Source organism: Cydia amplana, chromosome 13, assembly GCF_948474715.1.
Source record: "Cydia amplana chromosome 13, ilCydAmpl1.1, whole genome shotgun sequence".
In the NCBI taxonomy this organism is placed as follows: domain Eukaryota; kingdom Metazoa; phylum Arthropoda; class Insecta; order Lepidoptera; family Tortricidae; genus Cydia; species Cydia amplana.
The window spans coordinates 17,495,438-17,521,985 of NC_086081.1; the positions used below are offsets into that span (position 1 = coordinate 17,495,438).

At 38.5% G+C, this 26,548-nt stretch overlaps 2 protein-coding genes across 4 annotated transcripts in view; one reads left to right on the plus strand and one right to left on the minus strand.

Annotated features, from left to right (window-relative positions):
* Positions 1-24,791, plus strand: part of LOC134653544 (uncharacterized) — a 39,423-nt gene extending 14,632 nt beyond the window's left edge. Inside the window, exons 2-3 of the mRNA XM_063508924.1 lie at positions 11,885-14,445; positions 24,665-24,791. Coding sequence (XP_063364994.1) covers positions 11,885-14,445; positions 24,665-24,773 — 2,670 coding nt within the window. The 3' untranslated portion in view covers positions 24,774-24,791. The remainder of the gene's footprint in view (positions 1-11,884; positions 14,446-24,664) is intronic.
* Positions 1,395-4,574, minus strand: LOC134653538 (uncharacterized). 3 transcript variants are annotated; one of them, XM_063508915.1, is made up of 3 exons: positions 4,300-4,574; positions 3,261-3,357; positions 1,395-2,796 (listed from the first exon to the last, which is right to left on the minus strand). In XM_063508915.1, exons 1-3 carry the CDS (start codon positions 4,519-4,521, stop codon positions 2,786-2,788), a joined length of 330 nt encoding a protein of 109 aa, XP_063364985.1. In that variant the 5' UTR covers positions 4,522-4,574; the 3' UTR covers positions 1,395-2,785. The 3 variants fall into 3 exon arrangements, with proteins under 3 accessions (XP_063364985.1, XP_063364983.1, XP_063364984.1); XM_063508913.1 differs by having other exon boundaries at positions 3,261-4,574; XM_063508914.1 differs by lacking the exon at positions 1,395-2,796 and having other exon boundaries at positions 2,812-3,357; positions 4,194-4,574.
* Positions 24,792-26,548: the final 1,757 nt, after the last annotated feature.

A 26,548-nucleotide genomic window follows, 5' to 3' on the forward strand; every position in this document is an offset into this window, starting at 1 on the left:
ACAAAATATGTTTGTGGGCATGCCACGCCGAGAAATAAATCGTTTAAGACATGCTAAGAAAGTTTCAGTCGTGAGATCAGAAACAAGTTCTAAGTGTATCGCTTTTACAGCAAAGCAAACAAAAAGCGCGATGTAGCCTTTTGTAATAATAGGTTTTCTAATGCGAGAAACCTTTACGTTAAACGGACCGCAGAAATCAATTCCTACATGCTGAAAGGGCCTGCTCTGAGTGATTCTTTCTTTAGGAAGATCTCCCATCAACTGCTTTGCTGCTTCAGCTTTCATACGTATACATTTTATACATTTATGCACCACCTTTTTTACCTCTCGTATACCATTCACAAGATGATGTCTCTGAGATAGAGAGCCTAATACTAGCCTAGCGCCTGCATGCATAAGTCTTAAGTGCTCTCGTTCTATAATGAGATCGGTAATAAAGGAGTTTTTTGGAAGTATAGTCGGATGCCGCTTGTCATAAGACAGGTTCTCTGCATTTTGCAGTCTCCCCACGGCTCTAATTACACCGTTTTTATCTAGAAATGCTAATTGATCACTAATTGTCACAGGCTTATTTTTTGAGAGCAGTACTAATTCTTTACTAAAATGCTCTGCCTGTGTACAACGTACTATCTTCAACATAGAGTCACGCAATTCCCTAGAAGTTAAATTTCTACTTGTTATTTTGTTGTCTTTGTTCAAGCAGTTATTGTAAAATCTATAAATAAAGCCTATTACTCTTTGAAGTTTATTCAAGTTAGAATAATTTTTTAATAAATCTAGAGGCTCTACATTTGTGGTATGGCACAAAATTCCCTCTACATCGTTAGAAGACGCATTCAATGAAGCACCATGCGAGTCTACATGTGTCATGATATCGTCATAATTAAATTCTTCTAAGTTTGTATGTGTATAATTTACATCACAAAGACTTGGCGAACCATGCCACCATAAATCACACTCCTGCAGCTTATGTGGTTCGACTCCCCTTGATAATAAGTCAGCAGGATTATCTTTTGACCTAACATACAGCCATTGTGAGTTTTCAGTAAGCTCTACTATTTGTTTGACTCTATTTTTTACATATATAGTACTTTTTACTGCCTCTGTTTTGATCCACCACAATACGATTTGGGAATCACTATAAAGATACATTTTATGAGGAACTCTATCTTTTAAAATCTTACTGACTCTACTTGCCAATTGCGCTAAAAGTAGAGCAGCAGAAAGCTCCAATTGAGGTATGGTGTGAGATTTAGAAAGTGGGGACACACGGGATTTGGAACACAACAAGTTCACTTGAACCGAGCCATCAGTCATAAAAACTCTTAGATAGAGACAGCTCCCGAAAGCTTTAAGAGATGCATCGGCATACCCTACTAGCTCTACACGTGATACTAATTTAAAATTTACACATCTATCTATTTTAATTTGACCCATTTGTTTTAAATTATTTAAAAAGTTTGACCAGTATAGGAACTTTTCATTTGGGATTGTAGAGTCCCAATCTTTACGCATAGAGCTATGGAGTTCTTGCATGAATAGTTTGGCCACCACAATTACGGGGCCAATTAAACCAAGTGGGTCAAACATTTTCCCTATATAGCTGAGAATTTTTCTTTTTGTATTCAGTATTGTTGCCTCATCAAGTGCAGGACAAGAGAAACTCAATTTATCTGAGTTTATTTCGAGTGTGAGACCTAATGTCTTCACGGTGTCGTTTTGACCTATCTCTACACTATCAATTTGTCTGTGCTCAACTGGTATATCGCTTAAAATTGGAGCGTGGTTCGAGCACCATTTATGTAATGAGAAACTACCTAACTCCAGAAGCTCTACAATTTGCCTTTTCAGCTCTTGAAGTGTCTCTACATCATCAGCGCCAGTCAACACATCATCAACAAATGTATTTTTATAAATAGCCTGAGCGGCCAAAGGAAATTGATCCTTATGCATATTTGCTAGCTCATTTAGAGCTCTTGTAGCTAAAAATGTACTCGATTTTAAACCGTACGTAACAGTTTGAAGCTGCAAGCAGTTGATAGGGTCTTTGGGCGATTCGCGCCATAATATGTTTTGAAGTCCGCGTTGATGTTCATTAATAAAAACATTGCGAAACATTTTTTTAATGTCACAAGTTAAAATAAAGGGATAAGTCCTGAATAAAATAAGGATATCAAAGAGCTCACTCTGTACAACAGGTCCGTTCAGCATGACTTGATTCAGCGATGTCCCATTTCTAGATCTCATTGATCCATCAAAGACCACACGATGAGGTGAGGTTCGACTGGAAGGATTGAACACGCAGTGGTGTCCTAGAAAAAACACAGGACCATTTAAATCATAACCCTCAATATCAACTATCTTTGCATGTCCTAATTCCAGATATAGGTCAATAAATTTTTTATATTGTTCAAATAACAAAGGATCTTTTTGTAACCTTTTTTCTAACATTATGAATCTATTATAGGCAACAGAAAATGAGTCACCTAGGCCTAACTCTTCCATGGGGAAAGCTAATGGCATATCAACATAAAATATATTGTCTTTTAGTGATACAGAGTCCTGAAATATTTTTTCAGCTTGAATAAACTCATCATTTGTAGATTTTTCCACTTCAGGAAGCTTTTCAGAGAGCCAAAATTGCTCCATTACATTTTCCAATTTTTCACCATCAGATATATTAATTAAATTTGTTACAATATTACATGTAGTACCTTGCTCGGGGATACTTCCTCCGACAACATATCCTAACATGGTATTCTGAAATACCGGTCCATTTTCAGTTTTAATGCAGCCCTGCAACAATATAGCAAAATAGATGTTTGCTGCAAGCAACAGAGGGATATCATTTGTAATGTAAAATGTGTCATCAGCTAAAGTTATATTTTTTGGGATATGATATTTAGATACATCTAATGTTCTTTGAGGCAGTTTGGAAGTAATTTCATCACTAATATGACATTTTAATATTATTTTAACATTATTTTTACAAGACTGAAGAGTCAAAATTACATACTCATTCACTTTACATAGTTGTTTACGGAAACCAATAATATTGTTTGGTTCCATCATCGGTTTTAAGCCAAGCCTGCTTACTAAATCTGAACGTATAAAACTGCCTTGAGATGCAGTATCCAGTAATGCCTTGCATGTCACCTCTTCATTATTTTTAGTTATTAATTTGACCTTTATGGTTGGCAGCAAAACACCACTATCGGACACACAATTTAAAATAGTATTAACAGCAATGTCAAACTCACCAGCATCGGATGATAGTGGCTGCTGACTGTCATCATTATTTGTCCTGGGCTTGTCCACATTCACATTGCGCTCCTGATGCAGCAATGTGTTGTGGCCCTGTTTACACATTTTACATTTAAAAGTAAATTTACATTTACCATCATGGTTATTAAGGCATACATTACACATGTGCTTTTCATTTACATAAGATTGCCTCTGAGCGATAGGCAAAATTTTAAATATAGGACAGTTATATATCTGATGGTCTTTATTATCACAATACCTACAGGGCGGCAACGACTTCGATACCACATTTGTAACCTTAGGTATTGATTTGTGAGTACCTTCATAGCAAGTACTTTTATTATTAACATGTTTGTTAGCACCATCATAGTAGGTACTATGTTTATTTTGATGACTATCTTCGAGCGCTATAGCACGCTTTTCTAAATATTCAATGAAACCAGCCATCGTAGGCATGGTGTCTGAGTCCCGGTCTAATTGGTATGCCCGGTTTGTGAATTGATCTAACTTTCGAGTCAAAATTGATATCAAAAGCATGTCCCATTTATCAACGGGTTCATCTAGATTTTTTAATGCATGCATCTGTTGATTTATTTGTGAAACAAATGTTCGTATGGAAGCCGCTGTGCCCTTTTGTATATTAGAAATATCTAACAATATACCTATATGATTTGCAACTAATCTAGCCTTATTGTCAAATCTCTTTTTTAATAATTGTATTGCTTCTTTATATGACTCATTTACCAACGGCAAATTCAGAATAACCGCCAACGCATCGTCCTGTAGGTACTTTCTCAAATAAAAAAGCTTTTGCACATCAGACAGCGAGGTATTCCGATCAATGACAGCAGTAAATAAGTCGAAAAAGGGTTTAAATTTAGTGAAATCCTTTCCGTCATAAAAGGGTATTTCAATTGTGGGTAACTTACATGTGGATGCGTTGTGGCACTCCGAAGTCACTTTTGTATTTAACATTTTAAGAGAGCTATTTATTTTTGCTAATATGGAATAGTATTTCTCTTCAATATCTCCCACCTGTTCACCGTCGCCTTCATCAATGCTTAGGATGTCCATTTGCACCTTTTCGTAATCTTTTAAGGTGGAAATAAGCTTCTCTTTACGCGCCTCTAATATATCGGCGCTGGCGGCTGCCAAAGCTACGGGATCCTTGACAAAACTGTCGATTCTTGTAATGGTTCCTTTGCACTGTGAGCGTATAACACGTAACTTTTTTAATTTCTCCATTTCGGTAGACATATTAACCTGTATTTATGACAAACGAAGGCACAAACACTTTTAAACGAAGGCACAGAGACACGATTGCAGTTTGTTTTGATTTTTATTTGAACGTCAATGTCAAATGTGACATGAACGTGACAGATGACACAAAATGTCAAAAACCGCTGCGAAGTTCCGCAAGATGGCTGCGGTCCGCGCCAACTTCACTTTATATTGAAAAATGAGGAATGCCGGTGGTCGAAAAATTCGACATAAACCGAATTACTTGCGGTTTTTGATGATGCTCTTTTCTTCAATCCGTGTATGATTTTCGTTCTATTATAGATAGAACGAAGTTGCAGGCCAGCAGCGCCAGCCTAGGCACTGCCACGACGAGATACCAGCCGGTATAGACGGCCAGCCAGCTCGCGCACACACTTGCCGCGAACACTATTTCGACGAAACATCGTACACTGATACTTTTCCTTAGAAGGACCACTTGCGCATGGAGAATACAAAATGCGCTTTTATGTTTTAATTAACTTTTATTGAAGTTTTGAATTAAATAAAAATACAGTGATCGCGGGACGTGCCGGTTAGTTCGGATCGAGAAGGAAGAGAGAGAGTTGCCATATACATTTTTAAGGCAACTACAAATGTGTTGCTATATAATAAAAATACTTAAGCTAAGTTTACACTCTATATGTTTTGTATTAAACAGTTGTGATTTTATAGTCCCTTTACCTCCATAATTGAGACAGTGTATTTTACCTCTTTTACTGAGACTATATTTATAAGATTACATTTTCCTAATTGTTTTTTTTTAATTTTATAGGAATTGACCTCTGTATCTGAGATAACGTCAATCTATGACCTCTCTAACTTGGACTTTATTGATCAATTTCCGTATTCTTACTAACTCTTAGTCTATCCACAAATTCCGCATTTGCTTAATTGTGTCTAAACGACTTCAAGTTTCATTTAGTTACTTTATGTAGTTAAAACTATCCAAACGAAAGCTGAAATATTGATAAGTAACACGAATAAACAAATTTTCATTTAATAGATTTCTAAGACGCAATGAAATCCGTATCCATCCGTATCAAATTTAATTGAAAAAAATCTATCCTTTGGAGAATCATTCAAAATAAATTCAAAGAAATATTTAAACAGACTTAACAAATATTTCAGGGACAATGATTATTTTACCTTATTTATTTTTAAAGATAATTACAAAATACCTTATTAACCACCCCTATAACTGAAATATATCCTCTATTCTCACCTCTATTAATGGGACCCTCTGTAAATGAGACAGAAATTTATTTGTACCTGGCTAACTGAGAGCCTGGGTAAGTGGAATACCTCTTTAAGTGAGACAAATCTGCTCGTCCCTTGAAGTCTCACTTATCCAGGTTTCACTGTATATAGGTTGGGCGATATCATTAAATTTTTCAATAGATACTCAATAAAAGTTAAGTTTTCACCTTCAGACTTACAGTCGCCATCAGATATATCGTAGCGGCCAACGTGGTCCCAAATATCTGAACTCCTCTATTGACGTTAAACTGCGTGTTCAGATATATTTGAGCACCTTGGCCGATCCGATTTATCTGATAACGGCTGTACATTGCATTTCAAAGTGGATTTTCACGTACCTATCTGCAAATGTACCTAACTTTAATGCATTGAGATTCTAATCTTCTTGTTTAATTGTTTCTCTTGAGTCATTCTGCAAAGATCCCATGAAATTGAACATATATAACAGAAATATGCATCAATACTTGATAGCACTGCTGATGGCAGAACACACAGTTTTCTGAACGGAGCCGGCCGGTGATTTCTCTAGAAAGTATAAACAATTTAGCATGAAATGGTTTCTTAACGCGCGTAATGTCTTGCAGCTGACACCGTTGCAGCGGATAGGTACTGAGTTATATATAATTTATTATTTTCCTTCAATATTAATTTAAATACCTTCATCGATTTTAGGTGTCATAAAGAGTCATAACTTCACCCGCACAATCATGGCACCTTCATGGCACTTATTATTGTGAATGCTCGAGTTTGAAAAACAACAACAATGTTAGAACTTAAAACGCCGTAGTAAAAAAAACATGTACTTAACCATATTAAAACCTTATGGTGATAAAATGTTTGTCGTTTCGCTTTTGACAGAGTGGTCGTGGCGTGGTCATCATTTCAGCGATGGTGACAAGGTTTACACGCTATTTTTTGGTTAAAAAGGTTCTTTTTTTTGTTTCTGATAACAGTGGTACTATCCATAATGAAATTAATGAAGTATCGTAAGTGTGTATGAAGGAATTATAGCAATACGTCGTTTGCTTTAAACAATAAGAACTGTTCCAAAACGAAAGAGCATAAGTTCTTCAGACTGATAGATGACTACGTGAATTATTATTTCTCACTAGCGATATGGAACAGTTTCCAATAGAGACCGTGGGAGAGTGACACAATGCCATGAAACGCGGAAAGCGCGAGAATGATGTAAAGATGATCGTAATGTCATCTCTATTATGACATATTGACAATGATGGCGTTTCTATCGGCGAACGAGGTTGACATAAGTAGACAGTAATTATGAATTTGATTAATTATTTCTCATTGTTGATTTTCTGTCTGCATCTTGGGACTTGGAAACATGCGAAGGGTCTGGGAAACGCGGGTATCATTTGATGATTATTCGTTAAGGTTCAACGGTATCCTTTTTTCAATTTATTGCTAAGAAATAAAATACACCTACTTGGATAACTACTTACTACAGAACTTCGCCAAACTACGAAACAGTTTGTTAGCCAATATATATATTTTACGTTAGGTATCTAACCATTACGCTCAAGCGCCATGAAAAATGCATAATGTGTCCATGCAATTTTGCAGCTCGCCGTAGATAGCCCCTTCTTATCATGCGATGTCGGTATGACATGTTCAACACTGTGTAGTTGATTACTTATCACTGATCGCTCCAGTTACCGACGCACAATGAACACATTACCCGCTCTCGACAGTCGGTTAAAGGGCAACTTTCTAGAAAAGCGACAATACAGTTAGTTCATGTAACTCTTGTTCATTAGATAAGTGTCCTATAGGAAAGTTAAAGAAAACGAGAAACAATGACAGGTTTTTACTATCCATTAAGAAGAGTCCGTTCTCATGTATTTATCTATATGTATATGTATAGGCAGGTCAAAGAGCGTTAATCAAAATTGCAGGGTTTCATGGCAGTTCACATTTTAATATTAAGAGGATACCTCAAGGGAGACGGAGGATTTGGCCATCACGCCTTTTGCCTTTTATCTCAATTACTCTGTAAATAAGAGTTTTTTTTAAATGTGTGTCCCCTATACAGGTGTTTGACGGGAAACAGACTGTAGCGCGTATCGGATTACATTTCAGTGTCCTACCATGTAATGCAAGTTTTCATTTGTACCTACTTATTACTAATACAGTCTTCACTGCAAATTACCTAATTAAGCTAGGTACCTACCTAGCACCTAGCTCATAATGTATGTAATGTAAAAGGATAATAGTATTTAGGTACTAAGATGTCCTCTGTTTAAAAAAAAAGATTGTTTAACATTTTATCTCTAATACATGGGTACGTTTTCGCATAGGAATAGAATCCAAGAAAAGAATACAGTTTCCCGAGGGGAAAAATTATCTACGCGTCCTGGTTAGGCTCTGAAGAATAAAGTTCGTATCCTGTCCCTTCTTGCAGATATACTTACATCTCAGACATTACCTGTACCTACGTAACTTATATGTTAGTTTTCCAACTCAGGATCATAGTTGTATGTTACCACATTTAGTTGCATAACAGCCATTTACACATATTTTGTCACGTTTGAGAACAAAGAATAGCTTTCATGGTCTATCATTGTCAGTAATAGACTATTATTATGTAAATCCACACGTTTTGTATGTCATCGCCGTCGGATAAAAGAAATTATCGGAGCGCGACTGATGTCCAAGGCGGGGCGGAGGACAATTTGGTGATTAAATTCATAATTACACTGACTGATATCATGAATGCGATACCTTTCACGCTTTAACGCATTCACTGCCAAGAACACACGTACATATGTGTGTTCATTTTGTACTGAAAACGGGGCGCCCAGTACCGAAAGTAATTCACTTCCGAATGTTTACCTTAAACCGATCCGTATAAACACGATTATGATTATGATTATGATAAAATTTTGTAAGTAGAAAACTCAGTAGCCGTTTGTACACGACAAAAAATGCGATGTACGTAGTATGTATATGCATAATATGATGATGAATTTTCCTGTCGCAGAGTTGATCCTTTTGACTCACAGATTGATTTAAGAAGCGATTGATTTATTTATTTCAAGTTTTGTAAAGATTTATTTTTATTATTATAAAAAAAATATGCAAAACTTTCGGGCGTCCACTAAAATTTCAAAAATTAACAAATTTTCTTATGTGTGACGTGTAACATTATCATTTTCATGTAAATAAAAATATATTAGGTATACCTACTGCCGGCACAGGCTAAATATTTATAGGAAATCTTTCACACTTCGCCTTTTAATATACGCTACTATATGTATTAAACACAAGATATTTGTTGTCACTATGTTCAACGTGTCATGACATTCGTTTCGGTGCCACAGAGTAAACCAAAGTCATGAACCGTGTTTGGAGACGCACAGCCGCATTTTCTTTTTCGTTTCACTGTCTCGGCTAGTCGGAGTTTCCCGCTCGCTGACTCATCCGTTTTCCGCCGCGTTTCTTTTCTCCGCTCGCTTTGATGTGCGCCGGCGCCGGCGCAACGCCCGGCGGCAACTGGTATTTGATATTTTATTACTCGCTCACATCAATAAAGCACAATGCGCTAGGAGTGATGTAAACATCATCAAATTGGACGTCAACATCATCAAATAGGCCGTCAATATCATCAAACTGACCTCAATTTGAAAGTTCAAATCGTCTTTAAATATTGGGTTGACTTAGTAAGAATATACACAGAAATAATATAAATATCTCCTATTGGAAAACTAAAGCCGTTAATTGCTACTATAATTTCTTTTTAAGAGACCTGAAATACTTAGTGTTCCTAACATCCTTTTTAGGGTTCCGTAGCCAAATGGCAAAAAACGGAACCCTTATAGATTCGTCATGTCTGTCTGTCTGTCCGTCTGTCCGTCTGTCTGTCCGTCCGTATGTCACAGCCACTTTTCTCCGAAACTATAAGAACTATACTGTTGAAACTTGGTAAGTAGATGTATTGTGTGTTTGGGGTTCCCCATACTTCGAACTGAAACTCAAAATTTTTTTTTTTCATCAAACCCATACGTGTGGGGTATCTATGGATAGGTCTTCAAAAATGATATTGAGGTTTCTAATATTATTTTTTTCTAAACTGAATAGTTTGCGCGAGAGACACTTCCAAAGTGGTAAAATGTGTGTCCCCCCCCCCCCCCCCTGTAACTTCTAAAATAAGAGAATGATAAAACTAAAAAAAATATACGATGTACATCTTGGAGGATACAACTAAACGGAGTAGCCATTAACAGGCTTTCCCCTCTGTCGAAAATAGGCGGCCAACGGTCATACACAATGTATGGACTGACGTTTATCTGACATGGCTATTTTTACGTTACGCATACATTTGACGTTCCCCTCCCCCGCAAAAATCGGCAGACTGTTTTGTACAGAAAATTACAGACATGGCGTCTCCGTTTGATTATATCCTCCAAGATGTACATTACCATGTAAACTTCCACCGAAAATTGGTTTGAACGAGATCTAGTAAGTAGTTTTTTTTTAATACGTCATAAATCGCCTAAATACGGAACCCTTCATGGGCGAGTCCGACTCGCACTTGGCCGCTTTTTTAAATAAACCAACCACAGTTTTTCTTTCATCAATTAACCAATAACCACGCTTGTTCGATGTTCCCTATTGAACCTCTAGCCTAACACCATACAAGAAAAATAGTCGGCCAAATTTGATCAATAATACGAGTACATACTTACTTATTAGAAAATAGAATTGAATTTGCTTCGTTTTAAAATCGAACAAGACAAAACAAAAGCAACTTGTGTTCCATTTCATTGGAGGTAAAAAGGTAATTCACAGGCAAAATTACTTACCCAAAGTGTAAGTTACAGAGCGGTAATACGAATGCAAACGGAATACAATATACATCAAAAAGAACCGTTTTGACTTTCGTAGCTTAATTATTTCACTGTCCTTGTTTACAAACATAAACATCACTCAAGTTGGTTTATTATTCACGCAATGTTAGTATTAATTCCGCTCGGAAAATCACACCGCTTACCATACGTTTATAGGTTTCCTGCCACTTTCACTCACTACGAGGGTTTAAGTGTTATGCGTGTAGAAAACGCGATCAAAGCTCATTGGCTCATTAATATTATATATTGATAGTAATCAACTAATCATCAGGTAATCGCAGTCATATCAATGAATTTATTGACAAACAGCTAGCACGCACGCATGTATAGGTCATTAATTTGAGTTACTTGCATAAAACCTGTCGTCTTATGGTTTTTGCCAGGGATGTAACGGATGTGGTTTTATCGGAACCGAAAGCGGAACCAGATGTTTTAAATTTAGTTTATCGGAACCAGAAACGGAATCGGAACCGAAAACGGAACCGGAACCAGAACCGGAGCCCGAGTCAGTACTATCAGTAGGTATAGATTACACAGCACAACACATACGAATAGGTACTTTAAATTCGAAAACACGGATAAACCAGAACATCTAATTACTGCAGCACGTGGCAAGCGGGGCTATGAGCGAATGACTGGTATAAACCTGTTTATTTTTGATGTACACCGCTCATGTCCTGCTGCCGCGCTAAGCATTGACATCCGATATAACTTCCGTTTCAAAAGTAACGGAACCGGAACAGAAACGGATGTGTAATACCAAACGGAAGTTCCGACTTAACGGAAACGGAAACGGAGCTCTGTAACATCCCTGGTTTTTGCTCGTGTTTTCTATCTGAGAGTCGAGATTCTTGGAATGTTCCAAAACTTTAAAATGATAACTTTGATTTCTTTAATATATGTATATTAAAGAAATGAAAGTTATCATTTTAAAGTTCAAACTCGTGTTAGATAAAAGAGCCCTTGCCAGCTTGTCACAGAGCGATTTTATGAAGTAATGTAGTATCAACCCTACTGTTATACGATGTTTTATTTATAAAAAAAAAATATGGATACAATCTTACACAGATCGACCTAGTCCCAAACTAAGCAAATCAAAATAATTATCATCACGCTTAGAAAAACTGTGAAAGGTTTAATACACAAAAATGAATTCCGTAACTAACAAATGATATAGGTACTTAAGTAAATCTTATCCGTTGTTTCCGTTGTTCCAGATGATTCCTGTAATACGGACGTGCGCCGTGCTCTGCCTGGCGGTGGCTTGCGCTCGCGCCGGCGACGACAACACCACCACCACCACCGTCATCCGCACCACGCTGCTGCCCGCGCGCACCACGCGCACCGAGCTGAAGGTCTCGCGCAGCCTCAACCCCGACACCACCACCACCCTCAACGTCCGCACCAGGACGGGGCACATGACTCAACTTATAGTCAAGAAAAAGGATAGGTCTACTACTCCAGCCACCACAACGATCGCCCCAACTACCTTGCCCATTAAGGACGCAAATGAAATGAAGGCTAACATCACTGAGGAAAACAAAAACAACACCGAAAGCAGAGACCAAAGAAAGCTCAACTACGTAGGCACGCTCAACAGCGACCTAGCTGGATTCGATTATTACTTAAATCGTAAAAACTCCGAGGAACCCAGCGACATCAAAGCGGAGTATGGCAACTGGTCGCCCGTGTCCGTCTACCCCGAGTCCCACATCCAGGAGGACGGCAAGCAGCCGCAGGCGGACCCGGAGACCTCCAGCTACTACCCCACGTACGACAACGAACGGAGAACCGAGAACAAAAAGGTTTACATCACATCGACCAGCTTTTTGGATTACGGAGGCCCTATTAAGAACTATAGGTTTGATCCCAGTAATCCGGTTATAAAGAACGACAGGAACCCCGTCTACATCGAAGTCGTCAGCACGAAAGTTTCTGATGGCGAAGGACGGTCTGTCAAATTGCCGGATCCCGTTGTTATTAGCTCAGACCCTGTTTATACGAAGAAAGTTTTGGACAAGTTCAACAAACGCGGCAGGTCTATTCTGACACTCGGTGATGACGGGATTCCTGAAATACAGGGCGTGAGAATGCCCGACGACGAATCCGATAAAAAAACGTGGCGCAACGCAAGGGTTGTCAACGGTGAGCTTATACCGTACCCGGAAGGATACACACCCCCCAAGGCCATACCGGAGGCCGATGTGTATCCTGACGTATCTGTTGCTGATCCCGCGCAAAACTTCGGCCCGTTTACCAAAGACGACAATTTCGAACCGAAAGACGGTCCCTTCACGAAACACGACAACATCAAGTTCGACGAGAGCGACAGCATCGGCCCCTACATGACCAGCGACAACCCTATGTTCGCGTATAAGCACAAAAAAGAAAACTATTATCCGAAATCCGGGTACGGTCCTTTCACTAAAGCCGATAATTCGAAAGTCGCCAACTCGAAACTCATTGAATATATTAAGCAAATTAACGAGCAGGAATCGAAACGCGACTACTTTAGCGGGCGGAGCTCCCGCGCGCACACCGGCGACCTCGAGTACGCCGAGAGCCACATCCAGCGGCGCATGCTGCAGCATCCCGGCGAGGTCAGCTACCCCGACTCCGCCATGTACACGCCCAAGAACGCCAAGCCGGGCTTCGACGAGAGCGTGAGGAATCCCGTCCTCCAATACGCGCACCCCGATCTAGGCGTGCAACCCGCTAAAGTCACGCGCGACAACCCAGAATATTACGAAAACAAGGAACGTAAAGTGAAATATTACACCACGAATGTACCGAAGAGCGCTCACCCGTATCCCATGGAGCCCATCGACGGATACGGCCAGCAGCGCTCTCAAGGCCCTACCAACGCCAACCGCTACTACGAGGACGAGTACAACAAGTTCTCGTACTACGACCGCAGTCACACCAGCCCGCGCTACCCCTACAGCTACAGCTACATCAAGCGAGTTCCGGAACCTTCCCTCTGGAAGAAGTTCACCGACTCCATGAAGGACACGCTCCACACCGCGACCCAGACCGTCCATCAGCTGACCAAACCCATAACTGATCCTATTGCCAAAGTAACGCAACCGATCTTTGATCCTTTAGTCGAGGCTACACATAAGATATCGCACAACTTAGGACTGTATCCATCAAACTCTTTACAAACTCAGAGATACGCTCAGGATAAAATCGGTGTTGCCGCGGTAGCGTCTGGAGCTCCGGCAATGTTGCCCGCTATAGGCCTGATGGCCGGAGGCGCGGCGCTCGGGATAGGCGCAGTAGCCATGGGCAGGCTGTTCGACGGCAACTTGATGCGAAGTGCGGGCTTAAGCGAGGACTACGACGAGTTAGACAAGGAACACAAGCGCGCTCTAACCGGAGCTCCGTACGACATCGACAGAAAATTCATCAGCCGACAGAAAGTGTACGATGACAATTATAAAATGCCGAGTGAGAACGTGTACGTGGTGATGTCTCCCGACGAAGTGAAGAGGTCAAAGCGCGACGTGTTAATCCAGGCGGATAGTTATCACGGCGAGGATTTGAGAAGGACGAAGCGTCAAAGGCGGTCTCTGTCTGAAGAGATGCCCGAGGAGCTGCAGCAGCTGGACGGCACCGCGGGGGGCTCGTCGCTGACGGCGGCCGCCATGCAGCTGGTGCGCCAGACGGACTGGCGCGACCACCAGTGCGCCAAGCGCACCTTCTGCCGGGTGCTCACCGCGCAGACCTCCGACTCCATCTTCGCCATGGAGAAGAAGATGGAATCGTTACTAAAAATGTAAGTAGCCTTGCCATACTTCTTTACTAACGTATTACGTATTTATAAAACGCGTTTAACATGTACCAGGATATTTAAAGATAAAAGGCAATTTGTTCGTAACAATCATAGACAACGAAACCAGACAAATAAAACATTAAGTGCGCATCACGAATACGAAATGAATCTAACTCAGCATAATAATGCTAGCTATAAGCCAGCGCTGGTATTCCGTAGAGCCCATTCGGTATTTAGTAATCGTATCAATGTGCGCTTTCATTAAAAATAGTAGCTAGGTCCCCATGCAATCATCCAGTATCATCCAGTATCATTGACAGTATTTTTTGAACACTTCCTATCTTTTTACACTTTTACTCGTAGTTATTCCGAAACTGTAGCAGCACTGGCCAGGAATCTTCATGGAAACAAAGTACTCGTTCAAGAACTCTAAATTTCCAAATTTAATGACTGCCGTAATGGACCATTTCTTGAGCGCATTACATTGCATTCGCGCTGCTATACATACATTCCCACACTCTTCGCGTACAAACGACAAACACTAACTACCCTATTAGAGCACACTCTGTCGTTGCGTCACAAGTTTCACTTTCAAAGGTCGCCACTGTCGCCAGCGCAGCGTAAATATCGTCGCAGTATTCTACGCACGCACTATTACATTCACACATGTGAGTTGTTGTGCGAGCAACATTCGTGATTTAAATAACAACGCAATAAATCACGACGGGAATGTATAAGGCTCATAATACGTGTGAAGTTATACTATGAATTGTATTAAGTAATTGTTCTCAATGCTTAAAGGCACAAGCAATTGTTCCTTTCGTATTTATAGTTAAAAATTGTAAATACAATTTTTAACCGTAATACCTACTGTGTTAATATTTCAATTTTGTGATGATAACTGGTAGATAATGCCTTCTGGCATTAAGTTCGCCTTTTGTACATTTTTTTACTGTGCAATAAAGTTTATATGATGCAAATGAGCCTCATAATAGTCATAATAACTCAACATTTAAAGTTTCAAACCTTTAGATTAATATTGCCTTTGCATTCTCATATAAATAAAAAAAACATCAAAATGACGGTAGCAATGTTATTTTAAGCCTAATAATCATGATTTACAATAAAACCATAGTGCACATTACGCGAAAAGTCGGACTGTCTGTTACTTTTTAATCCGGCATTTACGGGTTCACACACCCACAAAAAGTACAACTAATCACACCTATCATAAACTTATGGCGTTGAACCACGAAGTTAAAGCCCTGCCAATGTTTGTACCGTGCCGCAGCTAGAGCCACAAACACGTGCAACGAGTTGCGTCAACTTTCCTTTACAACGGCCCAGCGGGATGACGACGGCGATGACCGTTGGCCAAGTGTTGGCCAACGCTTTTCCAGAAAAAAATACCCACAAGCTCAATCCATCGTCTGTCCTTTACAAGCCAGCGCGTCGGCGATGGCAAGTTGATGACTGTTGTGACATAGTTGGCAAAAGCTTTAGCAGAGGAAAATACTGACAAACACATTCATTCTCCTTCGCATTCACAATCGTGAGATTATATATTCAGTGCAATATGTGCAAAGATATGTACCCAAACCCATACCCAAAACATGGAATCGAATGAGTTAAAATAATTAAATTCGATACTTACGATATAGAGTCTGTCCGGAAAGAGAAGAGTCGTCGAATGTATGGGGACCAATACATTCCACGACTCTTCTCTTTCCGAACAGACTTTACACATAAACATCATTTCTATTACTCACTTTCTAACAATAAATGATTTATATACTATATTCATGACAAAATTCAAACAAAATAAAATAATTAGAACCCTTACCAGCAGAATGGAACAATACTTACCATCAATCTTTAAAAATTACACACATCAGAGAAATGTTCCATCAGTCCTTTGATTGATTTTTTTTCCTTGTTAAGAAACTGTCTCAATAACTGGTAATGCCCCATTTAATGTTGTAACTAAGGATGGACATTCGAGGCCACAATCGATATTACACGGAAACATGTGTAGGTAAAAGGATGGAACTCTTGGCTCAACCGAGAATTTTATTCCAAACTGACAAGTAAAAATAAACTGACAGAATCTTCAACAAGTGAAAATCCAAGATCTGTGCTATATCTCGGTACCCTGCATGTAAATATCCATGTGTTTGTGTTACTGTTACTCCAAACATTTGCGTTGTAGCATCAGTCGCAAAAGTGAGTGGCCGGAGAAAGTGCAGCCTGGACGCGACGCACCGTCATGTAATATGTGCACGCGTGCTGGCACACTGGTCAACATTTACTGATAAATACAAATGCAAAGATTTATATCCGAATGGAAATCTACTGGAAAACTATTTATGATTTACGTGCTAACCTGACAAAGAAAAGTGTTTAAAAATAGCATGAAGAACATCTAGCGATTAAGCAGCTCTATGACTCTTGTTTATGGTAAATGTTGTCAGTGTTTAGAAACTGGTGTTATAGGTAATATACTTATTTTACCGGATTTGTGGTTTACGTATCATTACCACATCCATTATACCGAGTAGGTGTGTTAATGAAAGTATTTTAATAGCAGCTGAAATCTATACCTTAAGTAGAAACCTGAAACTGATGTATATTATTTTTGGTATCCTATTGCCCGGTCCTACGGTACGGTACGGTATCCTTTTACCGTATCACAAACAAATGGCCACTGTTAAAGCAGTTAATGGCAATTAAAGCCCAAATGGCCGGCACCAGTGGGTCTGTGGGGCAGACGGCGTTTACGATGCAGCAGACAGTGCACAATTAACACGTTACATTTCCATAGTGATGGACGTTTAACACGCTTGTTGAATGCAGGCCGCCCAAGTGACCCGAAACAAATATACAACAACGTGTATTTAGCATTCCCTCCATTTGTGTTTTCAATATTTAGGTCGGAGCCCTTTCATACACTACCATCTTTTAACATAATGGTCTTGGTAATTAAAGTTGTCTTTATCTTGGCGAATACTGATAGCAGTATCACAAATAATCTACGAGTCTACGAGTAAGTTCGTATGCATCCTCGACAGCGAAAGCTGTCCCTTTCTTCTCAACTGTAGATTTAGAGGAATATTTATTTAAGCATACGTTTTATCACCATCTCGTTAAAAAAAACCATTGATTTTATGTCTGATGCAAGTCATGCACTAGCTGCATACTAACTGAATCTTCAATTGACAAATAAATTTGTCCACACGTGATCCCTTCGTTAGAAACGTCAGTAAATCAGGCTGAGATGTCTCAGCGACGCGACGCATGGGATGCAGTCACGAGACTGAATCACGACTATCACGAGCGAGTCAGCCGTGACTGACTTATCGCACTGTTTAACTGACAACGAAGTTTCGTTGACAAGGAGTTCTCTTGTTGCAGTTCATTTAAAATAAGGGTTGGCAAGAATACGTACCCTAAATACGCCTTTCGTTTTTTGATGCCGGTTAAAATACAACTGACAAGCGTCCATTGACACACAGAGAAGAGATGAACCTGAACCTCACACATTCATCAGTTCATCCATTACACATCATGGCAACGTTTTTACATCAGGGTTCTCCGATCATCCCGATAGATTCCTAAGATTTTGGTGCCCCCACATCATGGTACCTTAATAAGCAATAACTTAATTAGCCTATATTAGTTTATCCGGCACTGCTAGCTTTGCAGCCAATAAGTACAAATGTGAACCAACTAATATTAGTTGAATGAAGCACGGTACGAGTATCGTTTTTCAGGAAATATCATTCGCCTGTCGCGGCTGCATTGTAATAGATGGTTTAATTGGTTTCCGATCGACAAATTGCATACTCTTAGCATGCTTTGTTTATTTGTTATATTGCTGCTCCGTTCAAAATATTCTTTTACCAGCCATTGTTACCAGCTGTATCCGACTCTTAATACAATCCTAATATCAATGTATTTTTTTTTTTTTTTATTGGGATTCAATGGTTATAAAATATGCTTCTTGATTTATATCCAAATCACTTTAAAGTTGTAATAAATCCTTCTCCCACTTCTCCCACGTTTAAAAAGCAGGCAAATCTAATGATAGGTCATTATCAATCAAGGTTACACAACATTATTGTCATGATTGTCATGAACAACAAAAAAATACCGATCGCACGCAATCTACAGCCGATGGACCATTTTTAATCGAGCTGAGTCAGAGCAAAACATTTTTTCCTCATTGGAGACCAAGCAAATAAAAAAGCAAAACAGCATGACAGCATCGGACGCAATCGAGGCGCCATCGCGCCATTGCATCACCGAATCTAAGCCACCAACAAAACAACCTGCGGGCAGACGGCTTGCCGCCAAAAAAATATGACTGCGACACGCACAGATTAAAACAGTACCCATAGGTACGAGTTGTAAGTTATAATACTTATAATTATGGAAGTAAATCATTGTTATTTATGTATTGTATTTATCGAATGGTATGGTTGTTAATAGTGCTTTGTCTAGTGTTAATTAATATAGTTAGGGAGGCGAGGTAGCTAAATGGCGTAATTCAACGGCGCCGTCGAGACCTATCAAAATCGAAAGATAAAATAATTTCGAAAAGAAAAGCTCGTATGGCAAAAACCATTTTAGCGGTGGGTTTGGCGTGTACGGTTTTTCAAAAATGTTAAAAAAAACAGTTACTTGGGCATTCTCGAGCGCGTCAGATATTCATACTACGTATGCCCCGAGTGCCTCTGATAACAACGGTATACTAATCTGCCGGTTTGCGTGGTGGGGGTAGGCATATAAAGTAGTCAAAAATGCAAAAAAAAAAATTTACTCGAGCGCGTCAGATTTTCGGAAGGGGTGTTAAGTAGGCCCCAAGGAAGCTTCCTTTAAAAAAACTGACGATTTCGGCGTGACGATAAGTTACGATGAATTTTTGAAAATGCAAAAAAAAAAAGTTTTTTTGAAATACTCGAGCGCGTCAGATTTTCATAGGGGAGGTTTATCTCGGTATCCTGAAAGCATATTTTTTTTAATCTGACAAAAATGTTGGTGGGTTCTCTTAATCTGACCGAAAAAGGTTTTTTGGTTCAAAAAATTCCGTGGCCGCGCTTTTTATTTGGACAAAAATGTAAAGAGACCTTTTTTTGTGTAAAATAAAATTACCTTTTTTGTTTATTTAAACTTTTTTTTGTAAAATGTATCGTTCGCGACTTATATGCCGCAACGCGTTCTTAGGAAGACGAAATGGCTCCTCCACACTTCCGGTCATGCGGCGGAAACCGGCAGATTTTGTATTTTTAGTAAGTTTTAGATTATATTCTTCAAAATAAAAAATAAAAAAATCGCGCTCGAGAATGCCGGATTAAAGTTTTTTTTTTACAAGTTCGCGACCCTATAACTCGGCGGCGTCAAGGACTTATCGTCAGATTAGTTAAATTTAGTCTTTAAACACTAAAATCAACCCCCAATATCTTAATCTGACGCGCTCGAGTATTTCAGACTATCCATTTTTTTTTACTAATCTGATCGTCTATCCTAGGCGCGCGTCACTACATATAGAGCTAAATACTTTACAAGGTTGTTCTATTAGGTCTAAGGTATCTCTCATATCTTAAACTGCCACGCTCGAGTATTGCCGAAAATTCCCCTATTCGCCTCCCTAACTAATAGGTTGGTTGTTACTTGTTCTCGTAGCGCAGTGGCGAAAAATATTCAATTCCATAGTGCGATTTGTGCGATAGACTTCATGATGATTCAAATTCTACTCTTTACTGTACTCGACCTGTTCGAGTGTTGTTAGGTTTGCGTATTCGATTATTTTTCTATTGTATTGTTTTACCTTTTGCTCCAAGTGAAGACCTTGATTTTTGGTCAATTCGAATTATTTTCCTACTTGTTTTTGTATGTGGTTTGTGATTGATAATTTAGCATTATGTGTTGGCTTACCCGATAATTCACTGCCATTGCCGCGATTGAATGTCGTCGTGTCCTTCATAATGTGTTACTGATGAGATCTGTGTGTCGCGGACATAACCTCTGGTTGCGCAACTCGGAAGCGGTGAAAGTGCGCGGACGGGCGGCATTCCGGCGCGCGCGCAACTTTGTGTACACATAATATGTAAACAAGAGGGAAATGCGGGATTCTACCAACACTTTTGACGTTCGACTTTTCTATAATGTGTTCAAATTATCACTTGTACTACTTACGTTTAACTGCCAGAGACTAGAGATCGTGTTAGTGATTAGCTAGATTCCAATTTTGCTAGAAGAACAATGAAACTAATTTATTTGCTTTGCTTTAATTTGGTAATTTGCTTTAGGTATAACTTATTAAGATTCGCTAATAATAAATAGGTTTATTATTTATAATCACACCACCGTCTTAATGTCCCGATTGTTTCTAATTGAAACTTTCACGAATTTTTTCACATTATTAGTACCTATTTAGTATTTACTTTAACGCGATCCTTGACGTAGACTTATGCTTTGAAAATGATCTCTGATGACTCGAGGACATTGTTGCCGTGGTTTCAGATTAAGACGAAAGCTTAAAAAAGTATACGCGATCAAGTCTCGTTTATGTAAATAATATTATGAATGTCTGATAGTCTCTGTTGTATCTTTCTGATTAAAATCTCTCGCTCTGAATGTTTACTAACGCACGATTATTTTGAAAGCAAGCACCTTGCTCGCAATGCTCGCACCGTGGTCATGCAGTCCGTAGTCGCTCGCGCAGCTCCAACACAGATGAGCCGATAAGAGGGCGCGGGCGCGAGCGCGACGCGGGCGGCGCGCGCTGCGGGACAACATCGACGCTGATCGATGGGGTTGCGCAAGCGCCGGCTGAACCGTTAGTTTTCCGTGTAGTGTCGACATGACAAGATTAGAGAACATTTGCAACAATACAATTAGTACAGCAGTAAACATATCAATATCAGTGATGGAGTAAACTAAGTAACTCTGGTTTTGTGTTCAGTTTCTACTTTCTAGATCTCCATATTAAGCACTTTCATTTTCATCTCCTCTTTTTAACTGTCAAATGCCATATATCATATGCATAAAAGGCTGTGCACACTGCATATGTGCGAGTTAACGTGCACGTGAGCGTTGTAATATACTGATCCTTATTAAGGGCTCATTTAGACGGTGCGAGAACTCGCATGCGAGTTTCATTACATTGCGTTATTTGATCGGTCGGCTGAATTGTTGTAACCTCAATGGTCCGCAATGTAACTAAAATCGCATACGAGTTTGCGCGCCGAAATGAAGCCGAAATGAGCCCTAAGTAAGAGACGATCGACACACCGCCAAAAATGATAATAGAAATATGTAGGTAGTGCTATGAAGAGTAATAAGTAGAGTTCATACGTAGCATTAAGCTCTTTAGTCTCATGCGTAAATGCATCTCCGGCAGTAAAAATTCAATGTTTAGATGAATCCATGTTGAAAATTACTCGCTACCAATAATCAACTTAAAAATAACTACAGTCTGTATAAAAGTAATCATCATTTTCAATACAACCTCTACATGGCTACATGCCCAATGTAATCACGTTAAGCAAATAACTATAGAATACGTTTACGCAATAAAAATAAGCCGGCTTTATCGCCAGCATCTGATTTCCTCTCACGAATCACGACAAGTGATCATCAGCAGAAATTGCTAAACGAGCGAGCTGTTCAAAATTAACTGAACACAACCTTATTGTAAAGAGTATAAGGGCGTGTGTAGGTTATTTTGGACACCTCGACCGCTTAGTTACTTCTGCTGCTGACTATTATATTCGTCCTGTTATTATCGACATAACATAGCACTTTCATCGATGTTGTTTGACCCTTGGCAGAAGTCGGGCCGATTAAGTGCAAGTAGGTATCTACCTAATAATATTGTAGTACAGACAGAGACGTAAAGTTCAAACAAAACGTGACTCGTGCAGCGTCGCCTGATTGTACCTTTCGATTCAACTGATGTAATATCTTCGATGCCTGTATAAGCTTTTTGGACGGAGATGCGCGTGAATTGAAACTATAATCGCATACTTTTCAATATGGGCTCCCGACTCAACTACCTATACGGGTAATGTAATTGACTTCACTATGAAGAACTTTAGTGTTCTAGACAAATTTGACCAATCACGTGTCGCCGCGGTCAAAAGGACAAAACCAAGCGATGGAACAAAAAACATCAACGAGCTTCTTTTTCAGTAGCTAATTTAGTTTATTTAGGTTGTAGGTACAGTAGAAAAAGTATTGTTTTAACCCTTAACACGGCAAGACATGAAATAATGTATCCACCTATCTCATGGAATGTTTTTAGGGATAGTAATGAGTAAAAAAGTACTATAATTTACGAAAAAAAAATTAAAAAATTCTGAAAGTAGGGTTTTTAGGACGTCCGTTAATTGACGCATAGGAAAAAGTATCGTATACAATAGTGTTATAATCAAGCTTTTCAATCTCGTACCTTCGACCTAAACACGGTACTCGACTTAAAAGCTCTCTATTATATCACGATTGTATAAAATACTAATTTGTCATTATAAATGTTGATCAAAGTTATACATATTAGGTATACTACTAGGTAAGGTAGGTGGGTACTGTAGGTAGGTATAGGTACTAATAAAACAAATATTGGATATCAAACAAAGTGTAATTTTTAACTACAGACTATACAGCCGCAAATCTCAGAACGCATGCCTTGAGAAATGTTGAACCTTCGGGCATGTATCGAACCACATTTATTGTATGTCAATGTAATTTGTTAGGATATAAACGGAACGATATTACCCGCGACATTTGGTGAAGTCAAATAACGAATATAACACGCGTAATAAACAGTGTATTTATGGCCTGGGAACCTGCACTTTGGACACTACCCATAATATAGGATAGGATACCTACATAGGCTGGCTAACGTGTGTCTTGCTTGAAATTATACGATGAATGATTGACAGTAAATAACTAAATACCTAAGTAATTCGCAATATTAACTAGATTCGATTACCCAATTAGACCTTTAGGGATAACTTTACAACTCAATATCTTTTTAAATCTCGGTTTGATCAGGTTTTATATAGAAACTCCGATAAGTTCCAATTTTCGTAACCATAAACCCTAATGCATAGGTACCTAAATATCGACTGAAATTAAAATGTAGGTATTTGATCGCTCCCAGCGTAAGATTTGCTCGGAAAACATAATATATAAAAACTCAAAAATGCGCTAGAGATAAGACCTAGCTAGATCGATTTTTTATCCCCGAAAACCCCCATATAGAAAATTTTATCGAAATCGTTAGAGCCGTTTCCGAGATCCCCGAAATAAATATAGGTATATATGTTTAATAACAAAACTTCCGTGAGACCAAGACGTATTAAATATATTAGAAACGGGTTACTCACGTATTTTAAGTCGAATACGTGAGTGACCCGTTTCTAATATATTTAATAGGTATATATGTATAAGAATTGCTCGTTTAAAGGTATAAGATATACTGTTTTTCATGAATTCAAAACTGGCCCAATTACCGTATAAGGGAACAAGTAATACCTATTATTATGGCAGGCCCAGTCGTGTCAATTTATATTTCAAGTTATTATTTAGCAAAAGGCACTAGATAGCAGTTCGGCCTTCGGCCATGTTTGGGCTACTTACAATCATTTAGGGTTTTCATTATACCACAAATTGATATAGTTTTGCTAAGTTTGCTCAAAGTACTCACGTTACAGCTACTCGTACAGAAGATTTAATTTAGGTGAGATTACGTGACCGTTCTTAAATAAATTAAGACGGCATTTTCACACGCTAGGTACCTAACTAATCTACTTTAAATGAAATAATTAAACTATAAGAACAGTCTCGACATCATTCATGTATTGCTTTACTGCTTCAAAATGGATTGCAATAGCAGTTGTGACCTACATGATGCTAAATAAAGTTATTTTATTTTTTATTTATTTAATAATAGGTAGAGTCACAAGCGATTATAAGTTTATACGCTATTTCAACTTTCAATACCTACAAGCTTAGTGCACAAAAAAGTGAATAAGTATGTCATTATTTTCCTATTAGAAATTGGACATGAACACTATGAATGATGACTATATCTTTGTCATTGCAAATGCCATGCAGAGTGACCTTGGTCCGACTCTACCTTGACATAAAATATCCATATATATGCGTCTGCGACTACATATAATATAATATAATAATATATATGTCTCTCTCATTCCAGGATCACCCGCGGCGGCGCCGGCGCAGACATCGTGGCGCACCACCTCGGAGACGTGATGGCGGCCAGTCGCGACCACGACTGTTCGAGGTTCTACTGCGACCGACACTAGCGCCATCTACACGCCGTTTACGAGCCCTGCCAGGCTACGGCCCAGCCGCAGCCTAGATTAGAATCGTTTATCGGCAAACGCCTATTGAAAAGTAAAACTGTATCCGGACAGATGAGAAGAAAAGTCACGTGATAATTTTTAAGTTTTAATTGGTTGTTAGGTAGGTACTAAGTACTAAACGATACCGATTACTTTTGCTGGTGTCGTTGCCGTGTTACTGTGAGAGTCTATTTTTCAAGTTAAGAAGAAGAAGTGAAGGCCCGACAGCGGCGGCGGCGGCGGCGGCGGCCGGCGGGAGGTATAAGCGGCGTAACACTACCTACATAAAAGACGTAGACGGAATAGAGACTGATTTGTCGATGTGTTGATAGAGCACTGGCAACAGCAACCTTCAACTGACCTATGGTGGATCTTATCACTTTGAAATAAGATTTACAAATTATCAGTTAACAGTATGAGCGATGGCACTACTGTCGCCGACCACCTCGTGCTCCACCCGACTGTTGTTTTTTCGTGAAACCTTTAAACGGTTATACAGTTAGGTACAAGGCATTACAAGTAACCGCTCGATTTGATCTGAGAATAGAGTGGATAATGGTACCAACAAACACTCTTAAAAGACCAACGTCAAACCTTAGCACAATAATATACGGCCTACTTACAATCACATACATAAGTGGGTCTTGTATTTTGTATTGAAGCCAATAGATTTTTTGTCAGAGAAAAAACTTAGTTTCGAGTGAGTCACTGCTTCTCGGAACGTAATACTTTAATTCTCAATTACGAGTATTGATCAAACGAAAAAGTGTTTGACAGAAGGCCTTCGAGCTTTACAAAATAGCTTTTTTCCAAGTGGGTTACTCTATTAACATGTCCAGTATTCTGTCGTAATCAGATAATATCGAAACAAACTCACAAATATATTAACAAGAATTTATTATCAAAGCGGAAGAGTATAATATATTTTTTCTACTCCAGCTTCTAATTACTTTTTTTTTTAAATAATAACTCAATTTTTTTTAAATAAAAACTCTTTTTTTTTAATAGTAACTCTTTTTTTTAAATAATAACTCTTTTTTTTTTAATAATAACTCTTTTTTTTAATAATAACTTTTTTTTTTTTTTTTTTTTTTTTTTTTTTTTTTTTTTTTTTTTTTTTTTTGCTGCAGCTGTCATAGAAAAAGTAATGTATGCAACAGCTCATAATTGGTTCTTAAAATTCTCGGGTCTTTTTTTACAAAACTCGACTACGTCTCGTTTTGTAACTTCGACCCTTGAATTTTAAGAACCCTTATTATATCACTGTTGCATAAACTACTATTTTCTACTCCAGCACTTAAATGTGTCATCTTATGAGTCTGCTAGCAGTCATCTTATGAGTATAATACAACTGCTTTATTTTTTTTAAAGATACAAGTTCCGATCATCTTGATTGAAAGAGGTATGTTTTCATTTACAATAATAACTCTTTTTTTTTTAAATAATAACTCTTTTTTTTTTAAATAATAACTCAATTTTTTTTAAATAATAACTTTTTTTTTTAATAATAACTCTTTTTTTTTTTTTTTTGCAGCTGTCATAGAAAAAGTAATGTATGCAACAGCTCATAATTGGTTCTTAAAATTCAAGGGTCTTTTTTTACAAAACTCGACTACGTCTCGTTTTGTAACTTCGACCCTTGAGTTTTAAGAACCCTTATTATATCACTGTTGCATAAACTACTATTAAATATTAATATATTTCTGAGTATCCTGTACAGTAAAGATATTATTGAT

Excerpts from the sequence above, each read along its gene's own strand:
- LOC134653538 (XM_063508913.1), bottom strand. The coding sequence starts at position 4,521 with ATGTCTACCGAAATGGAGAAATTAAAAAAGTTACGTGTTATACGCTCA.